This window comes from Neofelis nebulosa, chromosome 9, assembly GCF_028018385.1.
Source record: "Neofelis nebulosa isolate mNeoNeb1 chromosome 9, mNeoNeb1.pri, whole genome shotgun sequence".
NCBI lineage: Eukaryota > Metazoa > Chordata > Mammalia > Carnivora > Felidae > Neofelis > Neofelis nebulosa.
Genome location: NC_080790.1, coordinates 88,892,853 through 88,908,074, shown reverse-complemented (window position 1 = coordinate 88,908,074; position 15,222 = coordinate 88,892,853). Strand labels below are relative to the sequence as shown.

General features: G+C 36.9%; 2 protein-coding genes across 13 annotated transcripts in view; both read right to left on the bottom strand.

Moving 5' to 3' along the window:
- Positions 1-1,387, bottom strand: part of CCDC138 (coiled-coil domain containing 138) — a 134,857-nt gene extending 133,470 nt beyond the window's left edge. For 2 of the 9 annotated variants that reach the window (XM_058684611.1, XM_058684618.1), the window contains exon 1: positions 625-1,385. In XM_058684611.1, coding sequence (XP_058540594.1) covers positions 625-717 — 93 coding nt within the window. In that variant the 5' untranslated portion in view covers positions 718-1,385. Of the gene's footprint in view, positions 1-624 lie in introns of all 9 variants that reach the window. The other 7 variants (XM_058684610.1, XM_058684612.1, XM_058684615.1 and 4 more) reach the window with 6 other exon arrangements.
- Positions 1,388-2,600: 1,213 nt separating this feature from the next.
- Positions 2,601-15,222, bottom strand: part of LOC131485295 (E3 SUMO-protein ligase RanBP2) — an 83,701-nt gene continuing 71,079 nt past the window's right edge. For 3 of the 4 annotated variants that reach the window (XM_058684604.1, XM_058684605.1, XM_058684607.1), the window contains 6 exons: positions 11,969-12,173; positions 9,473-9,574; positions 5,820-5,965; positions 4,884-5,157; positions 4,213-4,547; positions 2,601-3,828 (listed from right to left, as the gene is read on the bottom strand). In XM_058684604.1, coding sequence (XP_058540587.1) covers positions 3,523-3,828; positions 4,213-4,547; positions 4,884-5,157; positions 5,820-5,965; positions 9,473-9,574; positions 11,969-12,173 — 1,368 coding nt within the window. In that variant the 3' untranslated portion in view covers positions 2,601-3,522. Of the gene's footprint in view, positions 3,829-4,212; positions 4,548-4,883; positions 5,158-5,819; positions 5,966-9,472; positions 9,575-11,968; positions 12,174-15,222 lie in introns of those variants that run through there. The other variant, XM_058684606.1, reaches the window with a different exon arrangement.

Below are 15,222 nucleotides of genomic sequence, written 5' to 3'. Positions count from 1 at the left end.
TATTCTTATTCCTAGAAAATACATTTAAGTATTTATTTTTGGGGGTAAAAGTGTCACAGCACCGGCAAATTATCCTTAGTTAAAAGGAAAAAAATGTGTGTAGGGAGTCAAAAATACGAAGATAATAGTAACGCAAATGTGGCGAAATGTTAACCAATGGCAAATCCATGCGAAGTGCTCAAGAGTTCCTTGTATATTCCTGCAACTTTAAATTTGGAATTTTTTTTCAGAATAGGAAAGTTTTTAAATAAATTAAAATCGCTTTTCGAACTCCGCTCAAGTCACTGTAAATAAAAGTTCAGATACACTTTCAACAGTGTCATGCTATGCCTGTAGTAACATAAACCTTCAAGAATTTACAGTAAAGAATTTTTTTATATAAAATGTGCTTTTCCCACATATGGAGCATCTGTGGCCACAAATGACTTCTGCCCCCGCAGCTACCTTCCGCTAACCCTGGTTCCGGCGGAGCTGCTCGAGCCCCGGAGAGTGGCTCCCTCACCCAGGGTCCTTCTGAACAGCGGCCCCGAGGCCTCTGGCGCAGCTGCCCGTCAGGGCTCTTCACACCGGCAGAAACCGGCCCGCGGGCCCAGGGACAAGGCCGAGGAAAGGGCGAAGCCTCACCTCGGCGAGGTGCCTGCCCCCTAGTCCGTAGAGGCTTTTCAGACGCTCTACTACCAAATCCTGCCCCGGCGGCTTCACTACTCTCGGTTCCATGGTGCACCAAGTCCGCCGTTGTTTCCCCGGGAACAGCGTTCAAACCCACCGCGGCCGTACGCGCAGGGGCGGAGCTCGCGCAACGGAACTGCGTCATGACGCACGGCACGCTCCACCTCTCGGGGGTCAACAGCTACGCCGAAGCGCTCGCAGTTCGAACCGCCCGGGGGCGCTTTCACTATGGTGGGACCCACGCTCCGCCGCAGGCGACAGCGACGGAGGCGCGCGTGTTAGGGCCCCTTGGTCTGACTCTCTGTACTATGTTAAAAACGTCCTGGCGGTACAAATGTTTTTCCTGCCGAATATTTTAATGACTAATTCCTTCACCACTGTTATTTTGACTGATGGTGTTTTGTCTTACAATTTTGTTACTTAAGTTTTCCTCCCTCGTATCCAAGGCACCAAAAAAAGCAGGGTTGTTCACAGCAGTTACACCTTAGCTGATGTGGCCCCTCACGAGAGGGAACTCAGCCTTGGCCTCAGGCACCACCCCCACCATGGCGTCAGGTAAGGAGATACCGCTTTCAGGGTGCCAGGATGGCTCAGTCAGTTAAGCATCCAAGTCTGGATTTTGGCTCAGGTTATGATCTGGTGGTTTTGAGTCTCTCATCAGGCTTTGCGTAGCCTGCTTGGGTTCTCTCTCTCTAAAATAGCTAGCTGATAGATAGATAGATAGATAGATAGATAGATGATGTTCAACAGCATGTCTGGACTAACAAATCCTAGATTCTCTGGATTATCTTTAGTTTTTCAAATGCCAAAGTTTTACAAGATCATCTTACTAAAGTATTATCTGAAAATTATTTAAACCAATACTCTCTGCCATCAAATATTAGTGTACAAATAATGAACATTTTTATATTCTATTTTAAGATTTTTAATGAGACAATATAAAATCGAACCAGTTGCGGGGGGGGGGGGGGAGTACATCTCAGTGTGGATTTATACTGCATTAGCAATTAAATAAAGAGAAATCAGTCCTTTCTCATTAATGTCCCAAGCCACTTGTAAGCATTTTTGGAATACTAATTCTGGAAGTCAGTTTACATGTCATTTAATCAAATTTTTGGTCCAAGTATTATTAGCTTTTAAAGCTTAATACATTGTTTTAATGCTTTATGATAGCACAGTAGATAGTGTAAAACTGGTTTCTATAATCTCTAAAGCACACTTGCCTTCACTTGGAATTTATTCTAAAATGTCAAAGGGTTCCAGCTCAAAAACAACACACTTTATGTCAACTTATATTACTTACATAGGTCTCCAAAGAAGCCAGTTCTTAATATTAAATGTGCATATATGTCATCCATAGTTGTCTTTAAGGTTCAGGTTAAGTTCAACTGATACACTGGAGTAGGTTTATTTCCGTTATCTGGCTTTGTGGCCAAGTGAATTTAGTGATGGTATTTCATCACTCATTACTCACATACACACCACACATGACATCCCTTCCTCCTTTGATGGTTGAACGAGTATTATGATAGCCTATTTCCAAATCCCCAAATAATGGAATAAACTCCCACTGTCTTTCACTAAACAAAATGAAATGATTTCACTGGGAAGAACACAGGAGGGTATAGGAAGGTCACTGTTGGTAACTGGAATACACAAAATTTTGTGCTCTAACTAGATTCTTTGTAGTTCTATATTGAATAGGTTGATGAGAATACCTTTCCCCAACCCCCACCCCGCCGCCTTTTAAGCAGTTTGCCTAACTTTTGTCATTAGCCATTTCCAAATAAATGTTCAGTGTGTATCAAACTTGAACAGAAATTACTTCCTTTGGGAGCTCTGGAAATTATATGGCAGTCTGAGTTTACAGAACTTTAACTGTCCTCCTCACTTTGGCTCTAGAATGAACAAACAACTAGATGCACAAGTAATAAATTTTTTAAATGTCATGGCTGTTAACAATTGTCACTTTATTTTTGCTACAAAATTCACCAGAGAAAAGTACTGCAACAATCTAGTATAAAGCAAATCTTTAACCAAAGAACATGGTATAGACCTTTTTAAAATAGTCATACTTTATCACAATAACTGCAAGGAAAAATTCAAGTTCTATCAGAACCAAGCTGCAGTTTGAGGTAGTAGAAAGATGACAGGAAAGTTAAAAAAAAAAATAAAATAAAATAAAAACTAAGGACATACTTAACTTGTTTAAAATGTAAAAATTAATTTAATACCTTTGAAAGGGCACAGGAAACTACATCATTTTAAGAAAAGAAGGTACTCTACTTAAAAGTTAATTTAACTATACAGGAGGTGCAAGGATTATAGAAGAGCACTTTGGTTAAGTCTCTACCCTCTGTGGCTTTACCCATTCAAAAGTGAGCCTCAATGCATAAATGAGCACACCAACAGTTAAAATTACCAAATATATTTCAAATCTAAAATAAAAATTATCCAAGTTGTGGTCCCTTATTCGAATGGTAAGTTTATCCATGCAGGAAGTCCAATATCTTAAAAGGTAAAATTAAATTGCATATATCATAATCCTTCAATAGTTTGAGAAGGTCTATTGCTTTTAACAAGATTAATATTATTCCATTTTAATACAGATATGTCAGGAGTACATAAACACAAGTACACCTGATTTACACCAGTGTTTAAACTTTTATTTCACACCATGCAAGGTCAATTATAACACATTAAAAAGTGACAACAGCTATAAGCTGCAATTTTACATTTGTACATTGGAAACGTCCATTTTCAAAAGCTGAACATAATTACCATATTGTCATAACAGCTAAGCTTCAATTCAACTGTTTATACAGGTAAAACTTACTATGAAAAACAATGATTTTATATCTGTCCACATTCTGTGATACTAATTCTTCGACTAACAGACCCTTTAGGAGAGCCAAATGATTCGATCTTTTTCACAGTATCCATGCCATCCTTAACAAACCCAAATACTACATGCTTAAAGTCCAAATGTTCTGCTTTTTTCAGTGTTATATAAAATTGAGAATTATTGGTGTTCTGGCCTCGATTGGCCATTGATAGTAAGCCAGGCCCAGTATGTTTGACATCAAAATTTTCATCTTCAAATTTATCTCCATAGATGGACCGTCCTCCTGTTCCATCATGTTTGGTGATATCTCCCCCCTGAAAAAACATCTCAGTTAATAGGAATCCTGAATATTAAAATACACACAGAACTACCACTACAGGATAAATTCTAAACACCCAACTTCTTTGAGAATGTGGTTTGAAAACTAAGAAACATAGTTTTTAAAAATAAGAAAATTTTGAAAGACAAAAATGAAAATGTCTTTTTTCCATCCTCAATTTCCAGCAGGTTTCAAGATATTAGAAATTTGAACTACTTCAGGTTGAAAGTTTTTGTGGGGACAGGAAATTGGGTGGTGACAACTAATGTACAGAAAAGCTAAAGAAATCTTAAAAAACTTAAGAGAAACACTCAAATTTCCTAAGTTAGTGTGGTTCGCTTTTCTAGACTTCAGTTGTGACATACAATTAAATACTTACGTGGCAAACAAAATCTGGAATTACTCTGTGAAAAATGGAGTTTTTGAAGCCAAAGCCTTTCTCTCCAGTGCAGAGTGCTCTGAAGTTCTCGGCAGTATGAGGAACAATGTTTGAAAATAACTCCATAGTTATACGTCCAAGGGGTTCATCATCTGCACAAACATCAAAAAACACCACAGGATTTGTCTCCTTCGATAACTCTGCTGTCAGTGATACTTGTCCTTTCTGGAGTTTCAGTAAATTCTGTTGACATTCTTCAAATTTTTTCTTAAAAGACTCAGCCATTTCTTTAGTTTTAAATCTCACTGCAAGCTGCTCCACTTTGGCTTCTCCATCTGTTCAACAACAACAAAACAAAACAGTGACCTTAATATTAAAATCACTGTTACAATTGTCTTATGTATTTTTTATGTATTTTTAAAAAGTTCAAAAAGTGGGGGCACCTGGGTGGCCCAGTCGGTTAAACTTCCGACTCCTGGTTTCAGCTCAGGTCATGATTTCACGGTTCATTGAGTTTGAGCCGACTTCAGGCTCCACACTGTCCGTGGGGAACCTGCTTGGGATTCTCTCTCTCCCTCTCTCTCTGCCCCCCACCCGCTTGCTGCTTTCCCTCTCTCAAAATAAACTTAAAAAAAATTCAAAAAGTGAGAAGTAGCATTGAATGTACTCACCAGCATAATCTGAGGCAGTCCAAACTAAAGCATTGTTTGAAACATTCAAGGGTTTTAATTCCATTGTTTTGGTGATAACATGGTTTGCACACACTTTAAAAACCTGGTCTCTTCTCATTAGGATCCGATAGTAATTCTTCATTGTATGCCACAGTATCTTTATATCTCCAACACCTCGCTCCTTCCACTGACTAACATCTCGATCCCATCTATAAAGTTTGGCTCTCTCTTTAAATAAAATTTCTTCATCTTCTTCTCCAGATTTTACTTCTACCTATGGCAGTAGATAAATAAGCTCCTGCTTTTGACATATTCCATGACAAATTCCAAACATCCAAATTCCTCATGACATTGTCTTTGTAATGACATTAACAGAATTTGAACTATAGTATCAAGATAAATAGTAATATCCAAGGGCTACGAATACATCTGATTTGGATGGAGCAGTAAAGACCTGATTTGTCATTGAACATTTTTCCCTTATGTAGTATTCTTCCTCCTTCTGGAAAGTAATACATTCTTTTATAGGACAGTAAAGGTTTCAAAAAGTATTCTTCAAAAGAAATATTAACCATTGTGGTTGAAAACTGACCAAGTAATTTGCCTAAAACAACATTCCTGTCCAGAAAATGTGGTTTACTTTTTATTGAAAGGATTTTTGCCAAGTATGAGATTGGATACTTTTTTACCACCTGAATTTTGTTATGAAAACAAATGTGATATTCTAAAGACCTATGAAAAAATTTAGTTCTTCCCAACAGTTTCATGTAGGATTTACATATATATATAATACGTAATAAAGACCTTCCATTTGAAATTGTAAATATTCTGAAGAAATGTAAACAAAGCTAGTTCTGTAAGTCAAAGTTAGGCTATGTCAAGTTTTAAACTTAAAATGTGACATTGTTAGTAAGAGTTCCATTCTTTAATATTTACCTCTGGTAATGACACTATTGGTTCAAAATGGATATCTTCATTGTGAACTACTTCTTCATCACTACCATCTTCATCTTCACCAACTTTACTGGTTGACTGTGTTCCGAACACAGCTGCTCCAGTATTTGCCCACTGGAAATTTTTATCTGATGAATAAATTAGGATATTTAAATAGTGGCATCTAATTTTATAAGCTTTTAACCCCCCTCCCATTACTTTATCAATCCCTATAATTTCTAATGATATGACATATACTTTTAGTAAACATGATGCAAATTATTCTAGCAAGTTCAACTCCGGGAGCGAGCACACTGTACCTTTAGTACTGTTTGTGCTTTGAGATACAAAGATAAGATGATCAGAGCTTTCGGAAAATTTTATACTAAACTACACAAGAACTTTCAGTAATGAAGTAGTGTTTTAAAAGTACATACCTTGGAATTTTGAACACTTAGCTCAGCTCCAAAGGTAGGTTATTTCATAGAACATTTTTATCAAATTAGAAAAGTAACTTTTGAATCTAAAAATATCCTCTCAGAGGCCAAATTTGCTACTTCCAAAGTAGCCAAAGCAGCATAAACACATGTTTATAAACTTCTCTACCTCAACTTCTCCCTGAAGTAACTAGAGTTGCAGCTTAGATTTCTTGGCCAGGTGATAGAGATGGTAGCACTGGGAGAAGCTCACGGACTCCCAACTATCCTTAACAGGCACTAGCCTGTTGGGGCTGATGACCTCCCTGGTTCCCATGCAGAGAAAAAAAAGAACATTACTCTCCCTCACACTTTGGAGAAGATGAAAATGACTTCTTCATCCCCATCTCAACCGAGATGGCTTAGCCTACCTTACAGGAAAGAAACACCTCTTAACACTTCATTGCTTGCTGATAAAATCGTGTTAGAAAACTCTATATCCAGTACTAGAAATGTTTAAGAAAGCAAAAATATCACAGATCATTTAAAAAGTAACTCAGCACCTTGAAGAAAGCACAAAATAAATATCTATAACAATAACTCTAAGCCCAACTTAATGGGGAGAAAAAAAAAAAAAACCTTGAATATTTCAAAAGAATGCTCTGAAAACTAGAAAAGCACAACCTCAGGTTGTGTGGAGGCTTTCTCAGAATAATAACCAAAGATCTAGGATGATACATAGGTTTGGGGCTCAAAAATAACTGGTTCAGGAACTCCCAAGCAGAGAAAAAGGTTTAATTACCCCAAAAACCCTTCAGAGGTATGGGAGAAAATTTCAAAATTCCTCTAAAGCAATGGTTCCTAATGCTGGGTACATTATTAGAATCACACAGGAGCTTTTGTAAAATGCCAATGCCAAAGCCCAATATAACAGGCATTTATAAAAGAAAAGATCTCCCAGGAAATTCGAGTATGAAGTCAAAAGTTGAAAATCACTGATCTGAAGGGACCGGGAGGAAGAATTTTACAGAAAATAGTATGAAGATATGCATGTCAATAATCAGTATCAATTTCACAGTAACAGTTCTAGGTAATTGTACCTAGGAGGCTTCCACTGTTTCCAGGCTTAATGAAAACATTACAAAATCTGAAGGAAATATGATAAAATAGTGATCACTGACAAAGACAGGGGATCTCTAAATAGGAACTTCTTATTCCCTTAGTTTCCATATTAAATATTACACAACAGACAGAATGATTGATAGACCTATGTGAATAGAACTTCTGGAAGAAAATGAATTTAAAAAAAAAAAAGGCAACACAAAATGAACAGATTTTTTTTAAAAAGGAATCACCACATTTGCAAGAGAAGAGAAAAAAAGATTCCTCTGAGCTTGAAAACCACCAAAACAAAAAGTTTAAGATCAGAGGGGCACCTGGGTTGGCTCAGTCAGTTAAGCATCCGACACTGGCTCAGGTCGTGATCTCATGGTTTTGTGGGTTTGAGCCCCACATCGGTCTCTGTGCTGACAGCTCAGAGCCTGGAGCCTGCTTTGGATTCTGTGTCTCCCTCTATGTCTGACCTTCCCCCGCCTCATGTGCTCTCACTCTCTCTCTCTCTCAAAAATAAACATTTAAATAAAAAGTTTAAGATGAGAAAGGTCCATGCAATGCCAGAAACAAGTAAAAAAAAAAAATGATGCCCACATTCTGGTGAAATTTATGACCTCTTAAAAAAACATAACTTAGGGGCACCTGGGTGGCTCAGTCGATTAAGCTTCCAACTTCATCTCAGGTCATGATCTCACAAACGGTGGGTTCGAGCTCTGTGTCGGGCTCTGTGCTGACAGCTCAGAGACTGGAGCCTGCTTCAGATTCTGTGTCTCCCTCTCTCTCTGCCCCTCCCCTACTCACACTCTGTCTCTCTCAAAAATAAACAAACATTAAAAAAATTAAAAAAAAAACAAAACAACTAATAAAGTGACAAAAAAAATCTAAAAATAAATAAAAAACACACAAAAAAGGAGAACTGATAAAACCAAAAGCTGCTTCTTTGAAAAGACAGCATAAATTCCTGTCAGATCTAAGAACAAAACAAAGTAAGAAATGCAGTTTAACAAAGAGCTTGGTGAATAATTTCACTGAAAAAATGACAAGTGGTGGTGAGGAGTAAATGTCATGAGGTTTGAGCCTTACCTATTTTACACTTTACTGTATAGTCCAGACAAGAGTACTTTGAAAGGTACACTGAATTACAAGCAACCTAACACATCAATTTTTATTTAACACTTTTTTTGTGGATAATTGTATCCACTATACTGCTTATTATCCTATGACTTCAGGCTACTATACATTAAAACAAAAATAACAAAATTTGACAACAGTAAAGTTATGAATTCCAACACAACATGAAGGTAATTTCCAAAAGTTTTATATGTGTTTCCATTGAGTGGTGAATGCTGTAAACCAGTGTAAGCATGAGAGAGGAAAGAATGCTATTCTGCATAACTAAAGGTATTTGAAAAAAAAAAAATGCTATTCTGAACTAGATAAATCACGTAAGTATATATCTTCAGTAAAATTCATTTACAAATCAAATCAAGTATCTTGTTTAAGAACAATTTAGGTGATACTATAATCATATATGTAAAAGACATTATAAGAATGAGAAAATAATATGCCAATAAATTCTAAACAATCAAGAAATGTATTATCTTCTGCAAATGATACCAATATGGACTAAAAATAGAAAAACCATGGAAAAAAGATGGGAGACCCCACCAATTATAAATTTATCACAATAAATTAGCACAACCCTTATATTCAAATCTGATTAAGGAAAATGGAAAAATAGAAAACTATAAAATCACCCCCTTAAAAAATACAGATGCACAAATCTTAAAATATTAAACAAACCAAACCTAAAAGTATAATTAAAAGAACAATGCACCAAAATCAAGGTAATTCCAAAACTGGAAAAGTGGATCTACATTTCAGAATGGGGAAGACTATCAACAGAATTTATACTGATTAAGAAAAAATTCTTAACGGTTATATTAATAAATGTCTAAAGTAATAGTAAAATATAGAGCCTTTCCTATTAAAACACTAAACAAACTGGAGGGTGTAGAAGAGGGAAGAAATGTCCATCTTAGTTACAATACTGTGGCAAAGAACTAGTTCTTTCAGTTGTGCTTGATTCTATAACATGACCATTAAAATCTCTCCTCCTGATCTTACCTTTAGAACCAAAAGCAAAATCCCCAGAATTACTGGAAGCCAAGTCTGCAAATGACAGCCCTGTGGTACTTCCAAATCCAAATGAAACTGTTTTGCTTTCCACTGGCAAAAGGAAAAGAATAATTTAATATTTCATTTAATATATACTGAATATCAAAGCTTTTCCCAGAACCCAGAGAGAATGGGGATAGACATTCTATACTCCCAAGAGGGTCGGGTGTGGGGTGTGCAACATTTGTCTTCTGGTTATTTCTCTAGTTTTTGTTTTCTTTTTTTTTTTTTTCAACGTTTTTTATTTATTTTTGGGACAGAGAGAGACAGAGCATGAACGGGGGAGGGGCAGAGAGAGAGGGAGACACAGAATCGGAAACAGGCTCCAGGCTCCGAGCCATCAGCCCAGAGCCTGACGCGGGGCTCGAACTCACGGACCGCGAGATCGTGACCTGGCTGAAGTCGGACGCTTAACCGACTGCGCCACCCAGGCGCCCCCGGTTATTTCTCTAAAAAAAAGTTACAGGGGCACCTCGGTGGCTCAGTCAGTTAAGCATCTGACTTCAGCTCAGGTCATGATCTCGAGGTCTGTGAGTTCGAGCCCAGCATCAGGCTCTGTGCTGACAGCTCAGAGCCTGGAGCCTGTTTCAGATTCTGTGTCTCCCTCTCTCTCTGACCCTCCCTCATTCATGCTGTCTCTCCCTGTCTCAAAAATAAATGTTAAAAAAAAAAAAATAAATTTTTTTTTAAATTTTAAAAAGTTACAAAATACACCCAATTCTGAACTATTTCAGTATTATTAAGTTTACAGGTACTATTCTCATTGAACGCTACACCAAAAGCATGACAAAAATCTTTTTAAAAAAGCAAGACGTAGATCTATACTAAGCTAGATAATAGAACCATACAGTTTCTTCTTTATAGTCTTCTGTAATCTAAAACTAATATTCATTCACACGTGGGGTTTTAGGAATGATCTGCATAAAGAATGTTTGTGTTCTCTATGCTAAATAATAAGCTCACAACGGGGCACCTGGGTGGCTCAGTCGGTTAAGCGTCCGGCTTCAACTCAGGTCACGATCTCACGGTCCGTGAGTTCGAGCCCCGCGTCAGGCTCTGGGCTGATGGCTCAGAGCCTGGAGCCTGCTTCCGATTCTGTGTCTCCCTCTCTCTCTGCCCCTCCCCCGTTCATGCTCTGTCTCTCTCTGTCTCGAAAATAAATAAACGTTAAAAAAAAAAAAATTAAAAAAAAAATAATAAGCTCACAAAAAATGCATGTCTTATTTATTTTTGGTCACCAGGAGTTTGAGGGTCTTAATTTTGACAATGTGCAGCTACATGATCTCTTGAAGTCCTAAGCCTTACTTTCATCATCTGAAAACATGAAATTTTAGGTCTGATCAAAATGAATGAAATCTTGCCATTTGTAATGATGTGTATGGAGCTAGGGTGTATTATACAAAGCAAAATAAGTCAATGAGAGAAACACAAATACCATATGATTTCACTCATATGTGGTTAAAGAAACAAAACAGATAATCATAGGGGAAGGGGAAAAACAAAGAGACAGAGAAAGGAAGGTAAACCATAAGAGACTCTTTACTACAGGGAACTGAGTGTTGATGGAGGGGATGTGGGCAGGGGATGAGCTAAATGGGTGAAGGGTACTAAGGAGGGCACTTGCAATGAGAACTGGGTATTATATGTTAAGTGATAAATCACTAAATTCTACTCCTGGAATCAACATTACACTATAGGTTAGCCGACTAGAATTTAAATAAAAATTTGAAACAAAACAAAAAAAATAGAAAGAAAGAAACGATTTTAGGTCTGAAGTTACTTCCTCTTCTAGAATATGAAGACTCTCAGGTGTCTATAAATGTAGTAATTGTACATTATTTAAGACTATTTCTGAAATACATTAGGTAATACAGATAAGCAATTATAAAGAATAGAATTTTAAAAGATTCCCCTCTTCTAAAATCAATGGAAATAAAAAAACGAGGAAAGCATATCAAACATGAGTAACTATAACTGATTAATATAATGTAACAGGTAGAGCAAAATACATTTAAGTATCATAAAAACTTAACAACCCTACTGTACTATCTACAATTACTTCATACATAAATTTTAATATACTTCAGTGATAATATAATTCAAACAATATTCAAATGAAATGATTATCACAAAGAAAATTTCGATGTAAGCAAACTACTGTCATTTATTTTCAGGTAGATAGGTCAGAGTCACAATGCTTCATATTCCTTAATAACTACAACCCTAACAATAAAAATACATGTTTATTATCTTTGTTGGCAAGGCAGTATGATTTTCTGGTTATTATCAGAAATATCTCATGCACCTTTGTACATCTCCAAATTTGTTTTAAGGGAAAAGAGTTTTTAGGACTGACATTTAAAAGCCTATTTTCTCAAACATACAGATGCACCTTATGCAATGCATGCCCTAGAAGGTTTTTGTAAACATTTTATCAAATTTTACCTTGGCTTGTAGAATCTGCATCGTTTTCCTTTCTAGTAGACAAATCTACAGGTTTGTCCACAGTTCCAGAAGAAATTGGTGGTGAACTAATAGATTTGGTAATAAAATCAGGTTCTTCAGATTTACATAAAAATGGTACAGTCACTTTAGTCCCACCAGTATACACACTGTCTGCCAGGCTACTTATTTCCTCATTCTGGGATTTCTGCAAAGAGGAAGTAACAAATAACAATGCCATTAAATACTGACTGACAAAAAGAATCACATACCCTATTTTTTTTTTACGTTTTTATTTGTTTATTTTGAAAGAGAGTGAGAGAGTGTGCATGCATGAGCAGGGGAGGGGCAGAGAGAGAGAGGAAGAGAGAGAATCCCAAGCAAGCTCCCTGCTCAGCATATAGCCCCACACAGGGCTCAATCCCCTGACTGTGAGATCATGACCTAAGCCACTATCAAGAGTCAGACCCGTAACTGACTGTGCCAACCAGGCACACCCATGCCCTGTTTTGAAAGAAACTGAGGACTTGGGAGTTCTGGATAAAATAGAGTAATAAGCACACTTCATGTTATCTCTCCCATTCCACACTCCATCTTATCTTTCCCAATACCTATGACTGAACTGGACTGAAACAGATAAAGTATAAAAAGTCTCTGAAAGGTGGATGAAAACAGGAGGATTAAGAACCTCAAGACATTAGGGATAATTCAGTGGTGAGAATCATGTGGGGTGTTTCCTGCTCCATAAACCTATATTCCAGCCTGGATGCTAGAGAAGCCCAAAAACTGAAGCTGCCAATGATGGAGATGGAAAATCGTCCCAAGAGAAGCCAGCTCTCCCTGGCCAGGAGGTGGGGGATATTCTGAAATGATCCATGTGTTGAACAATCAGAAAAAAAATCTTAAAGAAGCTCTTATAACAATGCTCCAAGATATAAGGACAAATACTCTTAAAACAAATGAAAAGATAAGAAATTCTCAGCAGGAAAAAAAAAAAAAAAAGAAGAAGAAGGAGGCATAAAGGACCAAGTGGGAATTTTACAACTGAAAAATACAGTAACAGAAAACTCACATGGAACATTTACCAAGAAAGACCCATTCTGGCCCATAAAACACACCTCCACAAATTCAAAAGAACAGAAGTCATACAAAGTATATTCTCAGTCCACAATGGAATTAAACTAGAAATCATTACCAGAAATACAGTTGAAAAAAATCCCAAATATTTAAGATATTTGGGATTTCCCAGCATACTTTTAAATAATATATGTGTCCAGAGGTCTCTAGGCAAATTAAAAATATTTTTAACTAAATAAATATGAAGGGGAGCCTGGGTGGCTCAGTTAGTTGAGCATCTGACTTCAGCTCAGGTCATGACCTCACGGTTCGGGAGTTCGAGCCCTGTGTTGACAGCTCGGAGCCCGGAGCCTGCTTCAGATTCTGTATCTCCCGCTCTCTCTGCCCATCCTCCACTGATGCTCTATCTCTGTCTCTGTCTCTCTCTCAAAAATAAATAAAAACATTAATAAAACATAAAAAAATAAGTTAAACAATAAATATGAAACTACAACTTATCAAAACTCTTAGAACACAACAAAAACAAGGAAGGGAAACTTTAAAGTACTGAAGGCATATAATAAAATCTAAAATCAATAAATTTCCACCTTAAGACTAGAAAAAGAAAAGCAATATAAACCTAAACAAAGGAGAAGAAATAATGAAAAGTAGAGCAGAAATCAGTAGAACAGGAAATTAACAGGAAAAAAATGAACAAAATCAAACAAAATTGACCTTTTTGAAACAGTCAATAAAAATCAACAAACTTCTAAGCAGGCTAACCAAGAAAACAAGAAAGAAGATTCAAATTATTTATTTATTATTTTTAATTTTTTTTTTTTTAACGTTTATTTATTTTTGAGACAGAGAGAGACAGAGCGTGAACAGGGGAGGGGCAGAGAGAGAGGGAGACACAGAATCTGAAACAGGCTCCAGGCTCTGAGCTGTCAGCACAGAGCTCGACACGGGGCTCGAACTCACGGACCGCGAGATCATGACCTGAGCCGAAGTCAGACGCTTAACCGACTGAGCCACCCAGGCGCCCCAAGATTCAAATTATTAATACTAGAAATGAAACAAGAGCCATCACTACTCACTTCTAATTCATGAATATTAAAAGGGTAATAAATTTTAATGAATTTCATGAACAGTGTTATGCCCACAAATTTAAGAACTCAGATGAAATGGACCAATTCCTTGAAAGACAAAACCGACCAAAACTCACACAAGAGTTTTGTCTATTGTAAGTAATACTGCTATGATAGCCTAAAACATTTGATACATAGAATGATTTATCTTTTCCTTGTGTTTTGGTACATTAAAAAATAAGGATTTTTTTCATTCGTAGTAATTTTTTATTTTATTTTTATTTTTTTAACGTTTATTTATTTTTGAGACAGAGAGAGACAGAGCATGAACAGGGGAGGGTCAGAGAGAGGGGGAGACACAGAATCCGAAACAGGCTCCAGGCTCTGAGCTGTCAGCACAGAGCCTGACGCGGGGCTCAAACTCATGGACCGCGAGATCATGACCTGAGCTGAAGTCAGCCGCTTAACCGAATGAGCCACCCAGGCGCCCCCATAGTAATTTTTTTATAGAAGTAAAATTCACTTTTTGTTGTGTGTATATGTGTGTGTCTGTTTTCTAGGAGTTCTTTTACATGTTTGAAGTCTTGTAATTCTCACCAGAAACAGGCTATGGAACAATTCCAACACCCACCCCCCAAAATTTCCTTCATATTGTCCCTTTGTATTCAAAACCTCTTCTGCCTATATCTTTGGGCAATTGCTGTTGTGTTTTCTGTTTCTATATTTTTGCCTTTTCCAGACTAACATATGAATGGAATCCTACAGTATGTAATCTTTGATACTGGCCTTGAATAGGCCTATTAACTATTAAAGAAATAGATAACCTTGAATAGGCCTATTATCTATTAAAGAAAATGTATTATTAATTAATATCCTTCCAAGTCAAATGGTTTCAGTAGTGAGTTCTATCAAACATTTAAGAAAGAAATAATAGCAATTCCTACAATGTCTTCCAGAAAACAGAAGCAGAGGGGACACTTTCTAAAAAAGTACATTAAGCAAAAATTGATAGGAGAAACAGGCAAATCTACAATTATGCCTAGCAACAGTCCTCTAAATAATTAAAATGTTAGTCTTATATATGAGACCTGGACACCACAGTATCAACTAGTT